Source organism: Pseudophryne corroboree, chromosome 1 (assembly GCF_028390025.1).
Source record: "Pseudophryne corroboree isolate aPseCor3 chromosome 1, aPseCor3.hap2, whole genome shotgun sequence".
NCBI lineage: Eukaryota > Metazoa > Chordata > Amphibia > Anura > Myobatrachidae > Pseudophryne > Pseudophryne corroboree.
Genome location: NC_086444.1, coordinates 453,697,159 through 453,719,594, shown reverse-complemented (window position 1 = coordinate 453,719,594; position 22,436 = coordinate 453,697,159). Strand labels below are relative to the sequence as shown.

The 22,436-nt window shown below is 46.6% G+C and overlaps 1 protein-coding gene across 1 annotated transcript in view; it reads right to left on the bottom strand.

Annotated features, from left to right (window-relative positions):
* Positions 1–22,436, bottom strand: part of PSME1 (proteasome activator subunit 1) — a 40,731-nt gene that overhangs the window by 360 nt on the left and 17,935 nt on the right. Inside the window, exons 4-10 of the mRNA XM_063913639.1 lie at positions 19,491–19,586; positions 16,576–16,621; positions 15,131–15,228; positions 14,909–14,977; positions 14,760–14,827; positions 14,594–14,648; positions 14,347–14,433 (exon numbers count right to left, since the gene is read on the bottom strand). Of these exons, the coding sequence (XP_063769709.1) occupies positions 14,347–14,433; positions 14,594–14,648; positions 14,760–14,827; positions 14,909–14,977; positions 15,131–15,228; positions 16,576–16,621; positions 19,491–19,586 (519 nt within the window). The remainder of the gene's footprint in view (positions 1–14,346; positions 14,434–14,593; positions 14,649–14,759; positions 14,828–14,908; positions 14,978–15,130; positions 15,229–16,575; positions 16,622–19,490; positions 19,587–22,436) is intronic.

The following is a 22,436-nucleotide window of genomic DNA, read 5'->3' as shown; positions in this document are numbered from 1 at the left end:
ACAAAAAGTAAAGCTTTAGGATCAGGTGGTGTGCACTGGCTCCTCCCCCTATGACCCTCCTCCAAGCCTCAGTTAGGATACTGTGCCCGGACGAGCGTACACAATAAGGAAGGATTTATGAATCCCGGGTAAGACTCATACCAGCCACACCAATCACACTGTACAACCTGTGATCTGAACCCAGTTAACAGTATGATAACAGCGGAGCCTCTGAAAGATGGCTCACAACAATAATAACCCGATTTTTGTAACTATGTACAAGTATTGCAGATAATCCGCACTTGGGATGGGCGCCCAGCATCCACTACGGACTCCGAGAAATAGAATTATCGGTAAGTAAATTCTTATTTTCTCTATCGTCCTAGTGGATGCTGGGGTTCCTGAAAGGACCATGGGGATTATACCAAAGCTCCCAAACGGGCGGGAGAGTGCGGATGACTCTGCAGCACCGAATGAGAGAACTCCAGGTCCTCCTTAGCCAGGTTATCAAATTTGTAGGATTTTACAAACGTGTTTGCCCCTGACTAAATAGCCGCTCGGCAAAGTTGTAAAGCCGAGACCCCTCGGGCAGCCGCCCAAGATGAGCCCACCTTCCTTGTGGAATGGGCATTTACATATTTTGGCTGTGGCAGGCCTGCCACAGAATGTGCAAGCTGAATTGTATTACACATCCAACTAGCAAAAGTCTGCTTAGAAGCAAGAGCACCCAGTTTGTTGGGTGCATACAGGATAACAGCAAGTCAGTTTTCCTGACTCCAGCCGTCCTGGAACCTATATTTTCAGGGCCCTGACCACATCTAGCAACTTGGAGTCCTCCAAGTCCCTAGTAGGCGCAAGACACCACAATAAGCTGGTTCAGGTGAAACACTGACACCACCTTAGGGAGAGAACTGGGGACGAGTCCGCAGCTCTGCCCTGTCCGAATGGACAAACAGATATGGGCTTTTTTGAGAAAAAAACCACCAATTTGACACTCGCCTGGTCCAGGCCAGGTCCAAGAGCATGTTCACTTTTCATGTGAGATGCTTCAAATCCACAGATTTGACTGGTTTTAAACCAATGTGTTTTGAGGAATCCCAGAACTACGTTGAGATCCCACAGTGCCACTGGAGGCACAAAAGGGGGTTGTATATGCAATACTCCCTTGACAAACTTCTGGACTTCAGGAACTGAAGCCAATTCTTTCTGGAAGAAAAATCGACAGGGCCGAAATTTGAACCTTAATGGACCCCAATTTGAGGCCCATAGACACTCCTGTTTGCAGGAAATGCAGGAATCGACCGAGTTGAAATTTCTTCGTGGGGCCTTCCTGGCCTCACACCACGCAACATATTTTCGCCACATGTGGTGATAATGTTGTGCGGTCACCTCCTTTCTGGCTTTGACCAGGGTAGGAATGACCTCTTCCTGAATGCCTTTTCCCTTAGGATCCGGCGTTCCACCGCCATGCCGTCAAACGCAGCTGCGGTAAGTCTTGGAACAGACATGGTACTTGCTGAAACAAGTCCCTTCTTAGCGGCAGAGGCCATAAGTCCTCTGTGAGCATCTCTTGAAGTTCCGGGTACCAAGTCCTTCTTGGCCAATCCGGAGCCATGAGTATAGTTCTTACTCCTCTACGTCTTATAATTCTCAGTACCTTAGGTATGAAAAGCAGAGGATGGAACACATACACCGACTGGTACACCCACGGTGTTACCAGAACGTCCACAGCTATTGCCTGAGGGTCTCTTAACCTGGCGCAATACCTGTCCCGTTTTTTGTTCAGACGGGACGCCATCATGTCCACCTTTGGTAATTCCCAACGGTTTACAATCATGTGGAAAACTTCCCCATGAAGTTCCCACTCTGCCGGGTGGAGGTCGTGCCTACTGAGGAAGTCTGCTTCCCAGTTTCCATTCCCGGAATGAAACACTGCTGACAGTGCTATCACATGATTTTCCGCCCAGCGAAAAGTCCTTGCAGTTTTTGCCACTGCCCTCCTGCTTCTTGTGCCGCCCTGTCTATTTACGTGGGCGACTGCCGTGATGTTTTATCCCACTGGATCAATACCGGCTGACCTTGAAGCAGAGGTCTTGCTAAGCTTAGAGCATTATAAATTTACCCTTAGCTATATTTATGTGGAGAAAAGTCTCCAGACTTGATCACACTCCCTGGAAATTTTTTCCTTGTGTGACTGCTCCCCAGCCTCTCGGGCTGGCCTCCGTGGTCACCAACATCCAAAACTGAATGCCGAATCTGCGGCCCTCTAGAAGATGAGCACTCTGTAACCACCACAGGAGAGACACCCTTGTCCTTGGATATAGGGTTATCCGCTGATGCATCTGAAGATGCGATCCGGACCATTTGTCCAGCAGATCCCACTGAAAAGTTCTTGCATGAAATCTGCCGACTGGAATTGCTTCGAAGGAAGTCACCATTTTTTTACCATGGCCCTTGTGCAATGATGCACTGATTTTAGGAGGTTCCTGACTAGCTCGGATAACTCCCTGGCTTTCTCTTCCGGGAGAAACACCTTTTTCTGGACTGTGTCCAGAATCATCCCTAAGCACAGGAGACTTGTTGTCGGGATCAGCTGCGATTTTGGAATATTTAGAATCCACCCCTGCTGTTGTAACAGTATCCGAGATAGTGCTACTCCGACCTCCAACTGTTCCCTGGACTTTGCCCTTATCAGGAGATCGTCCAAGTAAGGGATAATTAAGACGCCTTTTCTTCGAAGAAGAACCATCATTTCGGCCATTACCTTGGTAAAGACCCGGGGTGCCGTGGACAATCCAAACGGCAGCGTCTGAAACTGATAGTGACAGTTCTGTACCACGAACCTGAGGTACCCTTAGTGATAAGGGCAAATTTGGGACATGGAGGTAAGCATCCCTGATGTCTCGGGACACCATATAGTCCCCTTCTTCCCGGTTCGTTATCACTGCTCTGAGTGACTCCATCTTGATTTGAACCTTTGTAAGTGTTCAAATTTTTTTAGATTTAGAATAGGTCTCACCTAGCCTTCTGGCTTCAGTACCACAATATAGTGTGGAATAATACCCCTTTTCTTGTTGTAGGAGGGGTAATTTAATTATCACCTGCTGGGAATACAGCTCGTGAATTGTTTCCCATACTGCCTCCTTGTCGGAGGGAGACCTTGGTAAAGCAGACTTCAGGAGCCTGCGCAGGGGAAACGTCTCGACATTCCAATCTGTACCCCTGGGATACTACTTGTAGGATCCAGGGGTCCTGTACGGTCTCAGCGTCATGCTGAGAGCTTGTCAGAAGCGGTGGAACGCTTCTGTTCCTGGGAATGGGCTGCCTGCTGCAGTCTTCTTCCCTTTCCTCTATCCCTGGGCAGATATGACTCTTATAGGGACGAAAGGACTGAAGCTGAAAAGACGGTGTCTTTTTCTGCAGAGATGTGACTTAGGGTAAAAAACGGTGGATTTTCCAGCAGTTGCCGAGGCCACCAGGTCCGATGGACCGACCCCAAATAACTCCTCTTCCTTTATACGGCAATACACCTTTGTGCCGTTTGGAATCTGCATCACCTGACCACTGTCGTGTCCATAAACATCTTCTGGCAGATATGGACATCGCACTTACTCTTGATGCCAGAGTGCAAATATCCCTCTGTGCATCTCGCATATATAGAAATGCATCCTTTAAATGCTCTATAGTCAATAAAATACTGTCCCTGTCAAGGGTATCAATATTTTTAGTCAGGGAATCCGACCAAGCCACCCCAGCTCTGCACATCCAGGCTGAGGCGATCGCTGGTCGCAGTATAACACCAGTATGTGTGTATATACTTTTTATGATATTTTCCAGCCTCCTGTCAGCTGGCTCCTTGAGGACGGCCCTATCTATAGACGGTACCGCCACTTGTTCTGATAAGCGTGTGAGCGCCTTATCCACCCTAAGGGGTGTTTCCCAACGCGCCCTAACTTCTGGCGGGAAAGGGTATACCGCCCATATTTTCTATCGGGGGGAACCCACGCATCATCACACACTTCATTTAATTTATCTGATTCAGGAAAAACTACGGTAGTTTTTTCACATCCCACATAATACCCTCTTTTGTGGTACTTGTAGTATCAGAAATATGTAACACCTCCTTCATTGCCCTTAACGTGTGGCCCTAATAATGAATACGTTTGTTTATTCACCGTCGACACTGGATTCAGTGTCCCTGTCTGTGTCTGTGTCGACCGACTAAAGTAAACGGGCGTTTTAAAACCCCTGACGGTGTTTTTGAGACGTCTGGACCGGTACTAATTGTTTGTCGGCCGTCTCATGTCGTCAACCGACCTTGCCGCGTGTTGACATTATCACGTAATTCCCTAAATAAGCCATCCATTCCGGTGTCGACTCCCTAGAGAGTGACATCACCATTACAGGCAATTGCTCCGCCTCCTCACCAACATCGTCCTCATACATGTCGACACACACGTACCGACACACAGCACACACACAGGGAATGCTCTGATAGAGGACAGGACCTACTAGCCCTTTGGAGAGACAGAGGGAGAGTTTGCCAGCACACACCAAAAACGCTATAATTATATAGGGACAACCTTATATAAGTGTTTTCCCTTATAGCATCTTTTTTATATATTTCTAACGCCAAATTAGTGCCCCCCCTCTCTGTTTTAACCCTGTTTCTGTAGTGCAGTGCAGGGGAGAGCCTGGGAGCCTTCCCTCCAGCCTTTCTGTGAGGGAAAATGGCGCTGTGTGCTGAGGAGATAGGCCCCGCCCCTTTTTCGGCGGCCTCGTCTCCCGCTCTTAACGGATTCTGGCAGGGGTTAAATATCTCCATATAGCCCCCGGAGGCTATATGTGAGGTATTTTTAGCCAAAAATAGGTTTTCATTGCCTCCCAGGGCGCCCCCCTTCCAGCGCCCTGCACCCTCAGTGACTGCCGTGTGAAGTGTGCTGAGAGGAAATGGCGCACAGCTGCAGTGCTGTGCGCTACCTTAAGAAGACTGAGGAGTCTTCATGCCGCCGATTCTGGACCTTCTTCTTGTTTCAGCATCTGCAAGGGGGCCGGCGGCGAGGCTCCGGTGACCATCCAGGCTGTACCTGTGATCGTCCCTCTGGAGCTAATGTCCAGTAGCCAAAGAAGCCAATCCATCCTGCACGCAGGTGAGTTCACTTCTTCTCCCCTAAGTCCCTCGTTGCAGTGATCCTGTTGCCAGCAGGACTCACTGTAAAATAAAAAACCTAAGCTAAACTTTTCTAAGCAGCTCTTTAGGAGAGCCACCTAGATTGCACCCTTCTCGGCCGGGCACAAAAATCTAACTGAGGCTTGGAGGAGGGTCATAGGGGGAGGAGCCAGTGCACACCACCTGATCCTAAAGCTTTACTTTTTGTGCCCTGTCTCCTGCGGAGCCGCTATTCCCCATGGTCCTTTCAGGAACCCCAGCATCCACTAGGACGATAGAGAAACATTGCTGTCAGTGGCACAAGTAACCAATTCAAATGTGATTTAATTTTATGTTTAACTACGGTCATCTGAATAAATGTTAAATATGTTGGAGATAAGGTGCCTGGTTCTCACACAGTCATATCTAGTAGTTCAGCATAATAGTCAAACAACTGCATCTGTTTAGGGCGATATCCAATTAGCCACGGTATAATGGATCCCCTGAGGGTTATCCAATTAGCCCTGATAGCCGGCACTTATCAGGGACTATGTTTCGCGTGCCTCAGGCACGCAAAACAGAATCCCCGATATCCAGCCCTTAGAGCCCCGTTTTTCCGGGAAAACACTTGCGTCCAGGAACTTACCTCGGATTGCACATGTTTTTGCTTGAAAACTGTTCTTTTTTTTTTTTTTGTCTGAAAAAACGGGCTAGAATTGGATAGCCCGATAATGACCAACGGGCTAAAATAGTTTTTTTTTAGGCCAAAAAATTAGCGCTGGTAATTGGATACCCCCCCCTACTGATTAGGCCGAAGAACTATATCATTACTATAGCATAATACCTGCTCCAACATGAAGTCTCCACTCATTAGGTTATTTGATTTAGAAACAAGTGCAATCCCCGCATGATGGGGTGTAGCATACTTTGCTATAGCATGTTAATATTTTGTAGTAATAAGAGGTGAGAAAATGCATATGTTATTAGTGGATAATGAGAGAAGATTGGATGTCTTTATTTATATTATGTTTAAGCAGGAAAAACGCAGTTACTCCCCTAAATTCAGAATAGTTGAGATGGAGAAATGGTGCACATAACTCCACATCTGCTTTATGTAACATTATTACAGACTGTTAGTACATATTTAAATGGAGTGGTGGGTGGAATTAGTTATCAGGAGCTGAATCTACTAAACAACGGCAGAAATTTGCTGGTTTAAATGTTATGGTCATCACTTGGATATTTCCCTTGTGTATACCATGCACCAAGATGTGAGCAACATGTGGCTTTTGGCAGGTAAACTGTGCCTTATATGTCATGTTTAGAACACTCTGGGAATTATTCAGTATCCGTTGTAAAACTGATAAAATCGCAAACGGACGCTTTTCATCCATTTGCGCATGCATGAACTTTCGCTTTGCGTTCACATTCCGGAAGGATGTGATGGTATAGTGATTGACAGGCGGCGGGCGTTCTAGATGGCGACACAGTGTTTGGGGGTGGAGCAGGAAACGCAGGCATGTCATGGCCATTTTTGGGGGTGTCCCGATGACGTTGCCTACGACCGGAAACATGGCACTGCATCCGCATACGCAGCCTGGCTACCGCTATTTGCCGATTTCTGCGATGCGATTTCAGTGGAACAGATGGGCGGCCTTGTCCTGTGCTGGACATTCCCCAGCATGCAATTGTAAGCAGTAGCAGTTCTGCTTTTTCAGCAAAACTGCTACTGAAGCTGAATGAGGTCCTCTATACACACTGCAGGTGCTACATATACAAAAAATAATTTACTCTCCGATTTGTTGGGAGTAAAAACACAATGTTAGTGCAATGAGAACTGCTGGGGAAAGAAAATGACTTGTTGTAGAGGCAAATGCCATGCACGTTATATATAATCTAACAATGCAGACCATATTTTATTGTTCATGGTCTCAATTTCAGATTTGTTAAGCAATGTGCATCTAAAACGTGATGGACAGAATCCGTATCAGGTACCACTGTACATATTGTATGGTGCAGTTACTTTGTCACATACTGCAAGTGTTTGGTTGTGAAACCTATGATGGAAATGTATAAATGCACTATTATTCCACTGACGCAAACTGCAAGACTGTACACTTATTTATTAAAGAAAGCTGTTGAAATTTACTGTGTGTATGTTTTCTAAAGGATCTTTACTGTATCTGACATGCAGAAAATAGTATAGCCTAATCGATCATGTGCGTTTTGAACCGCACATACTCCGCAGCCGTGTGTATGCAGCTATAGGTAATACTGGGTCATTCACATTTAAGTTGCATCTACATGTGGCTGGTTAGGGTGAACTGGATACTAATACCCATTTTCCACTGCAGCTACAACCTCTGTTATTGCCGTGATAACACAGTTCCCTAAAAAGAAAAAAAATGGATCCAGTGACCGAGAATCCAACGCAGGTAGCGACCAGGGTTGGATCTGGGAAGGATTTGGGTGAGCTGCAGTGTAAACGGGTAACATTTACAGCATGGGGAGAGATGGATTTCCCGGCGCTTGGAAATGATGTCATTTCCAAGTGCTAGGAGATGAGAGACTGCACCTGTGTACAGCGTAAACGTCGCTGACCCGGGAATGCTTTCAATAAAGACAATGGGCCAAATGTAATAGAGTAAGTGTTTCAGAAAGTGAGAGATTTGGTAAGGTTTTTCTGTTTGTTTGTTTGTTTGCCACTTTAAAAAAAAATAAGAATTTACTCACCGGTAATTCTATTTCTCATAGTCCGTAGTGGATGCTGGGGACTCCGTAAGGACCATGGGGACTAGACGGCTCCGCAGGAGACTGGGCACATCTAAAGAAAGATTTAGGTCTATCTGGTGTGCACTGGCTCCTCCCCCTATGACCCTCCTCCAAGCCTCAGTTAGGACACTGTGCCCGGAAGAGCTGACACAATAAGGAAGGATTTTGAATCCCGGGTAAGACTCATACCAGCCACACCAATCACACCATATAACTCGTGATAGGAACCCCGGTTAACAGTATGATAACAACGGAGCCTCTGAACAGATGGCTCGCAATAACAACCCGATTTGTGTAACAATAACTATTTACAAGTATTGCAGACAATCCGCACTTGGGATGGGCGCCCAGCATCCACTACGGACTACGAGAAATAGAATTACCGGTGAGTAAATTCTTATTTTCTCTGACGTCCTAGTGGATGCTGGGGACTCCGTAAGGACCATGGGGATTATACCAAAGCTCCCAAACGAGCGGGAGAGTGCGGACGACTCTGCAACACCGAATGAGAGAACTCCAGGTCCTCCTCAGCCAGGGTATCAAATTTGTAGAATTTTGCAAACGTGTTTGCCCCTGACCAAGTAGCAGCTCGGCAAAGTTGTAAAGCTGAGACCTCTCGGGCAGCCGCCCAAGATGAGCCCACCTTCCTTGTGGAATGGGCTTTTACAGATTTAGGCTGCGGTAGTCCCACCGCAGAATGCGCCAGCTGAATAGTGCTACAAATCCAGCGCGCGATAGTCTGCTTAGAAGCAGGAGCACCCAGTTTGTTGGGTGCATACAGGATAAACAGCGAGTCAGTTTTCCTGACTCCAGCCGTCCTGGAAACATAAATTTTCAGGGCCCTGACTACGTCCAGTAACGTGGAATCCTCCAAGTTCCTAGTAGCCGCAGGCACCACAATAGGCTGGTTCAAGTGAAACGCTGATACCACCTTCGGGAGAAACTGAGGACGAGTCCTCAACTCTGCCCTATCCATATGGAAAATCAGATAAGGGCTTTTATAGGACAAAGCCGCCAATTCTGACACACGCCTGGCCGAAGCCAGAGCCAACAGCATGACCACTTTCTACGTGAGATATTTCAAATCCACAGTCTTAAGTGGTTCAAACCAATGTGATTTCAGTAACTCCAAAACCACATTGAGATCCCAAGGTGCCACTGGGGGCACAAAAGGAGGCTGAATACGCAGAACTCCTTTGACAAAAGTCTGAACTTCAGGCAGTGAAGCCAGTTCTTTTTGGAAGAAAATCGACAGGGCCGAAATCTGGACCTTAATGGACCCCAATTTGAGGCCCAACGTCACCCCTGCTTGCAGGAAATGCAGGAATCGACCCAGTTGAAATTCCTCCGTTGGGGCCTTCCTGGCCTCACACCAAGCAACATATTTCCGCCAAATGCGGTGATAATGTTTTACGGTGACATCCTTCCTGGCATTGATCAGGGTAGGGATGACTTCCTCCGGAATGCCCTTTTCCTTCAGGATCCGGTGTTCAACCGCCATGCCGTCAAACGTAGCCGCGGTAAGTCTTGGAACAGACAGGGCCCCTGCTGCAGCAGGTCCTGTCTGAGCGGCAGAGGCCAAGGGTCCTCTGAAAGCATCTCTTGAAGTTCCGGGTACCAAGCTCTTCTTGGCCAATCCGGAACCACGAGTATAGTTTTCACTCCTCGCCTTCGTATTATTCTCAGTACCTTGGGAATGAGAGGCAGAGGAGGAAACACATAAACCGACTGGTACACCCACGGTGTCACCAGAGCGTCCACAGCGATCGCCTGAGGGTTCCTTGACCTGGCGCTATATCTTTTTAGCTTTTTGTTGAGGCGGGACGCCATCATGTCCACCTGTGGTCTTTCCCACCGGTTTACCAGCATTTGGAAGACTTCTGGATGAAGTCCCCATTCTCCCGGGTGGAGGTCGTGCCTGCTGAGGAAGTCTGCTTCCCAGTTGTCCACTCCCGGAATGAACACTGCTGTCAGTGCTAACACATGATTTTCCGCCCATCGGAGAATCCCTGTGGCTTCTGCCATTGCCCTCCTGCTTCTTGTGCCGCCCTGTCTGTTTACATAGGCGACCGCCGTGATGTTGTCTGATTGGATCAGTACCGGCTGGTTCTGAAGCAGGGGCCTTGCTTGGCTTAGGGCATTGTAAATGGCCCTTAGCTCTAGAATATTTATGTGAAGCGAAATCTCCTGATTTGACCACAGTCCTTGGAAATTTCTTCCCTGTGTGACTGCGCCCCAGCCCCGAAGGCTGGCATCCGTGGTCACCAGGACCCAGTCCTGTATTCCGAATCTGCGGCCCTCTAGTAGATGAGCCCTCTGCAGCCACCACAGCAGCGACACCCTGGTCCTTGCCGACAGGGTTATCCACTGTTGCATCTGGAGATGGGACCCGGACCATTTGTCCAACAGGTCCCACTGGAGAGTCCTTGCGTGGAACCTTCCGAATCGAAGCTACCATTTTTCCCAGGACTCGTGTGCATTGATGTACCGACACCTGTCCCGGTTTTAGGAGGTCTCTGACTAGAGATGACAACTCCTCGGCTTTTTCCACTGGAAGAAACACTTTTTTCTGGTCTGTGTCCAGAATCATTCCCAGGAACAGAAGACGTGTCGTCGGGACCAGCTGTGACTTTGGAATATTGAGAATCCAGCCGTGCTGTTGTAGCACTTCCCGAGAAAGTGCAACCCCCACTACCAACTGTTCCTTGGACCTCGCCTTTATCAGGAGATCGTCCAAGTACGGGATAATTAAAACTCCCTTCTTGCGAAGGAGTATCATCATTTCGGCCATTACCTTGGTAAAGACCCTCGGTGCCGTGGATAACCCGAACGGCAGCGTCTGGAACTGATAGTGACAGACCTGTACCACAAATCTGAGGTACTCCTGGTGAGGAGGGTAAATGGGGACATGCAGGTACGCATCCTTGATGTCCAGGGAGACCATGTAATCCCCCTCGTCCAGGCTCGCAATAACCGCCCTGAGCGATTCCATCTTGAACTTGAACCTTTTGATATAAGTGTTCAAGGATTTTAAATTTAAGATGGGTCTCACCGAACCGTCCGGTTTCGGTACCACAAACATTGTGGAATAGTAACCCTTCCCTTGCTGAAGGAGGGGTACCTTGACAATCACTTGCTGTGAATACAGTATTTGGATAGCCACCAACACTGCCTCCCTGGCAGAGGGAGTTGCTGGTAAGGCAGATTTTAGAAAACGGCGGGGGGGGGGGGGGGGGGGGGACGTCTCGAATTCCAGCCTGTACCCCTGAGATACTACTTGAAGGGCCCAGGGATCCACCTGTGAGAGAGCCCACTGTGTGCTGAAATTTCTGAGACGGGCCCCCACCGTACCCGGATCCGCCTGTGAAGCCACAGCGTCATGCTGTGGACTTACCGGACGCGGGGGAGGACTTTTGCTCTTGGGAACTGGCTGTATGCTGCAGCTTTTTCCCTCTACCTTTGCCTCTCGGCAGAAAGGATGCGCCTCGCGCCCTCTTGTGTTTATGGGGCCGAAAGGACTGTACTTGATAATACGGTGCCTTCTTTTTCTGTGGGGGTAGCCTGTGGCAAAAATGTCGATTTCCCAGCCGTAGCTGTGGAAACGAGGTCTGAAAGACCATCCCCAAACAGTTCCACCCCCTTATAAGGCAAAACTTCCATGTGCCTTTTTGAATCGGCATCACCTGACCACTGCCGAGTCCATAACCCCCTTCTGGCGGCAATGGACATTGCGTTTATTTTTGATGCCAGCCGGCAAATATCCCTCTGTGCATCACGCATGTATAAGACAGCGTCCTATATATGCTCCACTGTCAGCAAAATAGTGTCCCTATCCAGGGTATCAATATTATCCGACAGGGAATCTGACCACGCAGCAGCAGCACTGCACATCCATGCTGATGCAATCGCTGGTCGCAATATAATGCCCGTGTGTGTATATATAGCTTTTAGGGTAGCCTCCTGCTTTCTATCAGCAGGATCCTTTAGGGCGGCCGTATCCGGAGACGGTAGTGCCACCTGTTTTGATAAACGTGTAAGCGCTTTATCTACCCTAGGGGACGTTTCCCAACGTGACCTATCCTCTGGCGGGAAAGGGTACGCTGCCAATAACCGTTTAGAAATTATCAATTTCTTATCGGGGGAAGTCCAGGCTTCCTCACACACCTCATTTAATTCCTCAGATGCAGGAAAAACTACTGGTAGTTTTTTCTCACCGAACATAATACCCTTTTTTGTGGTACCTGGGGTACTATCAGAAATGTGTAATACATTTTTCATTGCCTCAATCATGTAACGGGTGGACCTATTGGAGGGTACACTAGTCTCATCGTCGTCGACACTGGAGTCGGTATCCGTGTCGACATCTGTGTCTGCCATCTGAGGTAGCGGGCGTTTTAAAGCCCCTGATGACATTTGAGACGCTGGAACAGTCACAAGCTGAGTAGCCGGCTGCCCTATGTCGTCAAACCTTTTATGTAAGGAGCTGACACTGTCACGTAATTCCTTCCATAAGTCCATCCACACAGGTGTCGAACCCACAGGGGGTGACAACACATTTACAGGCATTTGCTCTGCCTCCACATCATGTTCCTCATCATACATGTCGACACAGCGGTACCGACACACAGCACACACACAGGGAATGCTCTGACAGAGGACAGGACCCCATAAAGCCCTTTGGGGAGACAGAGGGAGAGTATGCCAGCACACACCAGAGCGCTATATACCACAGGGATATCACCTATAAAGAGTGTTTTCCCTTATAGCTGCATATATATATTATACTGCGCCTAAATTTGTGCCCCCCCTCTCTTTTTTACCCTTTCTGTAGTGCAGGACTGCAGGGGAGAGCCAGGGATCGATCCTTCCAGCGGAGCTGTGAGGGAAAATGGCGCCAGTGTGCTGAGGGAGATGGCTCCGCCCCTTTTTTGGCGGGCTTTCTCCCGCTTTTTGAGTTATTCTGGCAGGGGTAATTTACACCTATATAGCCTCTAGGGCTATATATGGTGTCAGTTTTGCCAGCCAAGGTGTTAATATTGCTGCTCAGGGCGCCCCCCCCCCCAGCGCCCTGCACCCATCAGTGACCGAAGTGTGTGGTGTGCATGAGGAGCAATGGCGCACAGCTGCAGTGCTGTGCGCTACCTTGGAGAAGACAGAAGTCTTCAGCCGCCGATTTTCCGGACCTTCTTGCTTCTGGCTCTGTAAGGGGGACGGCGGCGCGGCTCTGGGAACGGACGACGAGGTCGGGTCCTGTGTGCGATCCCTCTGGAGCTAATGGTGTCTAGTAGCCTAAGAAGCCCAAGCTACCACCACTTAGGTAGGTTCGCTTCTTCTCCCCTTAGTCCCTCGCTGCAGTGAGCCTGTTGCCAGCAGGTCTCACTGTAAAATAAAAAACCTAAACTATACTTAATTTCTAGGAGCTCAGGAGAGCCCCTAGTGTGCATCCAGCTCGGCCGGGCACAGAAATCTAACTGAGGCTTGGAGGAGGGTCATAGGGGGAGGAGCCAGTGCACACCAGATAGACCTAAATCTTTCTTTAGATGTGCCCAGTCTCCTGCGGAGCCGTCTATTCCCCATGGTCCTTACGGAGTCCCCAGCATCCACTAGGACGTCAGAGAAACAATCGTTTACACTGCAAAACCAGGTTCATCTTGCCGTGTAATACCCCTTTTACACCACCAGCTAGTAACACGGGTTTTTGCACATAAACGTGTTGCTGGCTGGTGTAAAAGGATCGAGTTGGAATAGTCCGGGTCGAGTGACCTGGTATTCCAACTCGGGAAGTTTGCGGGGTTGAACACGTGTTCAACCCGGCAAACTGTGCAGTGTAAACGGTAGCTTCCCGTTTACACTCTATGTGCTGGCGGCGCTTGGAGATCATGTGATCTCCAAGCGCCACCCCCGTCACGTCACCAATATGCCGGGTTGGTTGACTCCGGTCTAAATTGGGGCTGACGCGGGTCGCAGCCGGGTAGCTCCCGTGTCGGGGCTCCCGGCTGCGACCCGCTATACTTGGTGTAAAAGCGGTATAAATGATTGCCACTTTAAAAAAAACTGCAAAACCTTACCAAATCTCTCGCTCTATTACATTTGGACCAAAGTCTCTGTTTAATATGTACAATGGGTATATATCATAACCTTATATACTAAGAATATATTTTTGGAGAATAGATGTTTATTAATATTATGTTTGCCATATATGTGAAAGCTTGTTTAAAGACCACTTCTAAAGCATTTCTCCTTTCGTTTCAACGTATTTCCGATGATTACAGCTATGTCATTCCCTTTGAAATTGAATCTACATTTAGACTGCAGGATAATAAAGGCAGATTAGGGCACTAGTTTTATCAGCTGTCACTTTTATGATGCAAGAACTAGCCGCTTTCTACCAGGCCAACAATAGTCTCACAATGACAGATAAGCCCCCGCTCCCCTGCCATACTCACATAGAAGTTCTTTATTTCCAGAGCTGTGAGCCGCAGTTCAGAGTACTGGGATTCATCCAACTGATGAACCAGAGCCCGATAATCACCCTGAGAAAGGTAAAAGAGAAGATGGGTTTCAAGAGGAAACATTATAAAGGATTTGGGCTCTTTTTCATAATAAACAGTCATTGTATTAAGATTTTTACACCATTAATTCTCAGATCCCACAAAAATTTAATTCATTCCAACAAGCAAAACAGACACTTACCACGTGTGGCCCTTTTGATGCTTTGGCTACAGCATCTCCTCGATCAGAGAGATATCTAAATGGAATAATTTAAACTGATAAGAACAAGTGAAAATATCTGTTAAACTGTTATAGAGCACCTACATTTTGTTAGGAAAAATGACCGCAATGTATAAAAAGTGCTTACTTAGATATCTGAGTATTAATTGCATCTAACTTGGTCCTCAGACTTGTCATCACTTCAAATACTTTTTCCTGAGAACAGAAAGAGACTAAGATAGTATACATCAATATAAACTGCAGTGTCGCATCACGTACAAGTGTCACATGACTCACCTGAACAGCAACGCCAAAGTTATTCCCGTCCTCAATCTGTGGAATCTGAAGCTGCAGCCAAAGAGAAACCTGAGAAGGGCAAGAAACACAGAGTATAAGAGAAGTGCTTATCCCATTACTTTGCAATTCTTATTTTCAGCTACCACATTTTCAGATTCACAGCTCCGGACTCCGTTCCACACCTTCACTGCTCCTCTATTCCATTCATCTCCTCTTTCTCACCATATTTAAATTTTCCTTTAATTCCTGGATTTCTGTCTTGAGTTTTCTTTGTAAACTTGTTATTTTCTCATTGCAAGCAATGGGACCACAGGGGGGGCCTAGAGAGAGGCAGAGATGGAAACAAACACTTACTTGTTGCTTTAAAAATGAATATCAACTATTTTATAAAATCTGCGATAAAAATAAAAAGTATCTTGTTTGCCTTTGTTTAGCGGAGACTCTGCAGACTTTGTATTGCTTGGCTTACGTCTTTGCATATGTACACTGAATATTTATTTTGCTTGTATTGTTGCAAAGAATGAGTTATACCTTGATATTTTTTATGTGGAATAAACTAGTCTCTACTATTGCTATTGTGAGTTGCTTTAGAGATGAATTATTGCAGTGAACTAACATTGTAGCACTCACATTTAAGAATGATGATGGTGAAAGATACTGTAACTAGCCCCTGCCTATTATTATAGCTCCCAGCTGGATTCCTGTTACCAGAGGAAAGTTACATGTATTTTTTTGCTTTCTGGAAATCTCTACTATTCCACATTTATTTTCCTTGAATTCAGACTGATGATGTGTGAGGTTACATGATTAGTGGTAACATCTAAACCGCTAAAGTTTGTCACACAAAAGCAATCATGTCAGCAAATATCAGGTCACATTTCTCTGTTTTAAGAGGATGGGTTTCCTGGAGTGACAGCTAAATGAAAAGCTGCCTTGTTGCTACTGGCATGCATTATCTACTGTTTTACTCAAATCATTCTGTGTTATTAACATTAGGAAATCAATCTGTCCATGTAAAAGTGCTACTTTATATAACACAAAATAATTATGCAAGGTACATGCCATTAATAATTGCAAGTAAAACAGTAAACATATTGACTACATAATGACTGGGGGAGGGGGGATTTAATTAGCATCACGGCAATGCAGCTCCTGGTTTAAATGACCGGAGCTATTCACTTGACTGATTTGCTCCCAGCACCAATCCTGGGAGATGCACCTTACCGCAAATAATGGCTGGGGCTTAGTGATTGTAAACTGCATAGCCCGATTTAAGTGCCTTGTATAATGCTGTTACCACACACTGCAACACTGCGACTAGCCCAGAGGCACTAGTTAACCCGGATGTCTGCTTGCACCATCAGGAGGATGGGATCACAAATCCAACAGTTGTGAGCTCCTCTTGACCCGAGGGCTACAGCCTCACAATACTAATTTAATTCCCCCTTATATCTAAATTCTGCATTCTTCATTGTCTGTTAAGTATATTTGTTAATCCGAAAGCATACGAATAATAACTGTATTGTAGGTTGTACATTTGTTACAGTGTACCACAAAAAGCTAGCAATTTAATGATCATTCTTTTACTTTGTGACACTTTAACAAGATACTGTCCCTGTACCTGAACTATAGATTGTAAAGTCCAGTTTTCCGAAACCTATCTTTACCTTTCTCATCTTCATCATCTTTCTTTTTGTCATCTTTTTCTTTCTTCTAAATGATAACGAAAAACAAATTATTTTGTAAGGATGTTTATTTCTTCTATAGGTCCATTAAACTCATTTATATATTATCATATTATATTATACAGGCACACCACCGATATTCCGGCACCCTTGGTTCCAGCACTGTGCCGGATTATCAGTTTTGCTGGACTAACAGAGGTCGGGCAATACTAATACGTAATACACATTTCTACCTTTTCCTGCATCGTTATGGACCTGTTTCCGCTTCACACCACCACTGACACTTGCACTATGTTTGGAAGCATTGTGGAAGCCATAATTGTGTTTCGTTTGCACAGATGTTCAATGACTGCACACGACACACAGCGCCAAGTGGCCACCATGTGACAGAAGTTGGGAAATATGTGCCGCAGGCTGTGTCCCCAACAGCGTCTGGTTGTTGCCAGGCGACCGTGTTGCTTGCGTACTTCTGGCCGCCGAAACCAGGACGCTCTGCCTGAGGCGGACGGGGCGAGCTTTTGCCCGGCGTCCAAGTGAGTTGCTAGTTACACAGACGCCAGGCACTCACAGGACAGCAGGGACGTGCGGAGGTGCAGCTGCAGTTAATTGTAATTAGGGGAGGCTTGTTTCAATTTGGCTTGCCGATTGGTTCATGCTCCCTTTATCTTCCTGGTCTATCTCTCACTTGGTGCTGGTCATAGTTTCTGGATGCAGTGGGAGCCCTTGTCAGTTGGTACCTGTACTAGCTTGTGAATTTCTCTGCCTGGTTACCTCGCTAACGTCTCCTGCGGAATTCCTGTGTCCAGCCCCATGCCAGTTGCACTTTCTGACATGACTGATAGTTTGCTGTGCCTGTTTTTTCTACCGCCCGTCTCTTTATAGCAGCGTCCTGTGTCTCTCTCTAGTGTTCTCCTGTGTTATCATTTCCAGTATTCCACCTGCTGGTTCTGAGCTCTCCCTGTCGTGCACTCTCATATTCTCATAGCATTCCTAACCCTGTTACTACGGTCTTGTCCTCGTCCTCACCCTCTAGTCTTACTCCTTTGGATCTACTCATTTTTCCCCAGCACTATTGTACCACCCTCGTTCTGCTGTCTTTTGTCTTCTAGCAGCTTCTATCTTCTTGGGGTCTTTTTGCACTATCGGCATTGACCCGGGTCACCCAGAGTATAAGCTCACACTACCACCAGTGGCGTAAGTCCTGCTGGCATCCCAGTACCGGTAGGCACATCATGCCTTATGGGAAAAGCGGCTATTATAGGCAAGAAGACCTGCTGGTCAGTTCTGTGAGTCTTAATCCGGAGTGTAAAAGGGTCACTGCCCATAAGATCCTCAGAGGACAAAGACCATTTAAAAAAAGAAGATTCTTCAGTCGTAACAATATGTCAGGATTAAAAGAGATGCCGGACCATGGGGGTCATTCCGAGTTGTTCGCTCGCAAGCTGCTTTTAGCAGTTTTGCACACGCTAAGCCGCCGCCTACTGGGAGTGAATCTTAGCATATTAAAATTGCGAACGAAAGATTAGCAGAATTGCGAATAGACACTTCTTAGCAGTTTCTGAGTAGCTCCAGACTTACTCGGCATCTGCGATCAGTTCAGTGCTTGTCGTTCCTGGTTTGACGTCACAAACACACCCAGCGTTCGCCCAGACACTCCTCCGTTTCTCCAGCCACTCCCGCGTTTTTCCCAGAAACGGTAGCGTTTTTTCACACACTCCCATAAAACGGCCAGTTTCCGCCCAGAAACACCCACTTCCTGTCAATCACATTACGATCACCAGAACGAAGAAAAAACCTTGTAATGCCGTGAGTAAAATTCCTAACTGCATAGCAAATTTACTTGGCGCAGTCGCACTGCGGATATTGCGCATGCGCATTAGCGACTAATCGCTCCGTTGCGACAAAAAAATAACGAGCGAACAACTCGGAATGACCCCCCATAAACTGTCAAAAAATTAATGGTGTACCTATATTATCTCATGACATCACACAACAACCGCCAGGGGAGCAGGAAGATGTACAAAATATTAGATGTAGGCAAGGCACCCCGCTAGATGTAAACAGCTGCAATCAAGGCAGAGACCGTGACCCCTCCTTTGCTGCATACCCATCATTATGACCCTAGGTGCCACAATTCTCTTCATTACAGTACTGTCTGGTCTGCTTGATTTCCATAAGTGATGAGTGGAGACATGAACAGAGGAGCAAGCTGCCTAGCCATATTCCAACAGATGATGGTCCACTAGGAGAAACTACTGTATAAGTAATAATGTCTCTGAATAGATGGAACACTTGGACCATCTACTGAGAAGACAACCTACTTAAACACTTTGGTGAGTATCCTGTTGGTATCGCTGTAAATTCCTTTGGCAAATGGATCCCCCAGGGTGCTATACAATAAGCCCTGACCACCGGTATTTATCGGGGATTATGCAGAGTCCCTGATAAGCGCCCTTCGAGACCGTTTTTTCCGTAAAAACTCATGGGTCCGGGAACGTGTCCAGGATTCCGTGTGTTACTGCCCGAAAACGGGTCATTTACGCACGGTGAAAACAGGCTATAATTGGATAGCATGATAAGACTATCGAACTAAAAAAGGCCATTTTTGGCGTGCGGTAAATTAGCACCGGCAATAGGATACCACCCTTTATCATTTATTATACCATTTGTCTCTTTCAGACAATATCCCTAGGAAATAATTATTGCAATTTATGCGGACAAGCTGGATCTGGAAACAGTTCTCACACTTCTATGGATGACTTTTTAAAGAACTTTCACAGATGTGCTCTAGGAATTACTATGGTGGATTGGGTTAGGTATGTTTTACCCTGCATCCTGGTGGAACTAATAAGATATTTAATAAGAGCCTTGAACTGATCTGTCCCTGGTACTCTCACCTGTTTTTCTTTTTCTTGCTCCTTCTCAGGGTCTGGTATTGGTATATCCAGCTGAGCTCGCAGTGTTGTCAAATCAGAAACATTCAGCTCTGGAGACTAAGGGAAAACACAGTATAAAAATGACAGTGGAAAAAGCTATATAGAAGACAATAAAATGGTGCTCGCATATTTCAGATTGACCTACGTCTACACTGACAGCACTTCCTGTGGTTTCCTGCTGGCTGTGCCAGGTTATTATATAAAAAGAGATCTAATGAAATTGTTATGGCTTGTTCAAATATAATTTCTATATTTAGATATAAGAGTTATTTGTGCTCAAGGGAGGATTTAAGGGTAGGATGATTAGGCTACAGCTTAAAGGCCCCTACCATTAGTGTCATACCCAACAATGATGGGGTGTTACTTTCCAATACTCCTGTTGCAGCTGCAGTTAATTAAAACACTGTAATCACGGCTATCCCTAACTTCAACTCCCAGAATGCCTTGGGAACAGCTGATGGAAGCATGCACAAAATGAGGCAAGCCCCAGGGTGTCCAGGTAGCATGTTAAGAGTCTGCAGTGCCTAGGAGCCAGCGTGTGGAGGAGGGAGAATACGAATGAAAATAAGAGCTGGACTGAGAGAAAGCCAGTAAGAGTCCCGGGGGGGAACAGTTCAGTGGAGTGGCTGATCAGGAAAGAAGGGATGAGAATGCTCTTTCATACCCAGCAAGAGCCTACAAGAGACCTTAAAAAGAACCTGATGAAGCAAAAGAAAGCAGCATTTAAACCGTTATGCCGCAAAGAACAGAGTGCCTGGGACTTGCAGTGCCACAGCCAGTTCCAGCACCAATCAGAAATGTTCCAGTGCATGCTGTGCCTATCTTTCAGAGGAGAGGCTTCATCCTGAATTACACACAACAAATAAAAAAAATAAAAACAAAATATAAATCTGTGCTTCTACTGTAGGTACAGCTGAACGTTACCAAGGGGGTCGCCTTCAACTAACAGAGAAATATAACAACAGGGATGTGAACCAGCGTAGGTTCATTGGTGCAGTGCCTACACAGCCAGTGGAAAGGCTCCCGCCTATTGAACTCATACATGTGAGGGTATAGGTGGGATTTATCATCTGCTTCTCTGTCAGTTGTGGAATATTCTCCTGCCTATTCATATTGTACGAAAGATGTTTAATAGTACAGTGCATCTGGAAAGTATTCACAGTGCTTCACTTTTTCAACATTTTGTGATGTTACAGCCTTATTCCAAACTGGAACAAATGTATTTTTTCCCTCAAAATTGTACACACACCGTGAAACTTTTTTTTTTTTTTTAGATTTTTGCAAATTTATTAAAAATAAAAAACTAAGAAATCACATATACAGAAGTATTCACAGCCTTTGCCATGAAGCTCAAAATTGAGTTCAGGTGCATCCTATTTCCACTGATCATCCTTGAAATGTTCTTACAGCTTAATTGGAGTCCACCTGTGGCAAATTCAGTTGATTGAACGTGATTTGGAAAGGCACACACCTGCCAAGTCAAAGGACTTGTCTGAAGACCTCCGAGACAGGATTGTCTCGAGGCACAAATCGGGGGAAGGGTACAGAAAAATATCTGCTGCTTTGAAGGTCCCAATGAGCACAATGGCCTCCATCACCTGTAAATGGAAGAAATTCGGAACCACCAGGACTCTTCCTAGAGCTGGCCAGACGTCTACATTGAGCGATCAGGGGAGAAGGGCCCTAGTCTTGGAGGTGTTCAAGAACCCAACAGTCACTCTGTCAGAGCTACAGCATTCCTCTGTGGAGAGAGCAGAACCTTCCAGAAGGACAACCATCTCTGCATCAATCCACCAGTCAGGCCTGTATGGTAGAGTGGCCAGACAGAAGCCACTCCTTAGTGAAAAGCACATGGCAGCCCGTCTGGAGTTTGCCAAAATGCACCTGAAGGACTCTTAGACCATGAGAAACAAAATTCTCTGGTCTGATGAGACATAGATTGAACTCTTTGGCGTGAATACCAGGCGTCATGTTTGGAAGAAACCAGGCACCGCCCATCACCAGGCCAATACCATCCCTACAGTGAAGCATGGTAGTGGCAGCATCATGCTGTGGGGATGTTTTTCAACGGCAGGAGCTAGGAGACTAGTCAGGATAGAGGGAAAATAGGATTTTGGTTACCTACCGGTAAATCCTTTTCTCGTAGTCCGTAGAGGATGCTGGGGTCCACATTAGTACCATGGGGTATAGACGGGTCCACCAGGAGCCATTGGCACTTTAAGAGTTTGAGAGTGTGGGCTGGCCCCTCCCTCTATGCCCCTCCTACCAGACTCAGTCTAGAAACTGTGCCCGAGCAGAAGGATTGTACACAGAGATTCATACCAGCTCACACATAACAGGCACATCAAGCTAACTAGCTTGAAACCTCAGCAACAGCTGAAACAGTACTTACCAAGCAACAATGCAGTACACAACTAAAACAAAGTTGTACTGAACCAAATAACAATTGCAGTAAAACGAAGCGCTGGGCGGGCGCCCAGCATCCTCTATGGACTACGAGAAAAGGATTTACCGGTAGGTAACCAAAATCCTATTTTCTCTTACGTCCTAGAGGATGCTGGGGTCCACATTAGTACCAAGGGGATGTACCAAAGCTCCCAGAACGGGAGGGAGAGCGCGGAGACTCCTGCAGAACTGATTGACTGAACTTCAGATCATCAGAGGCCAAAGTATCGAACTTGTAGAACTTTGCAAACATGTTCGACCCAGACCAAGTTGCTGCTCGGCAAAGTTGTAACGCCGAGACACCCTGGGCAGCCGCCCAGGAAGATCCCACCTTACGAGTAGAGTGGGCCTTAACAGATGTAGGACACGGCAATCTTGCCGTAGAATACGCGTGCTGGATAGTGAACCTGATCCAGCGAGAGATCGTCTGCTTAGAAGCAGAACACCCACATTTTTCTTGGG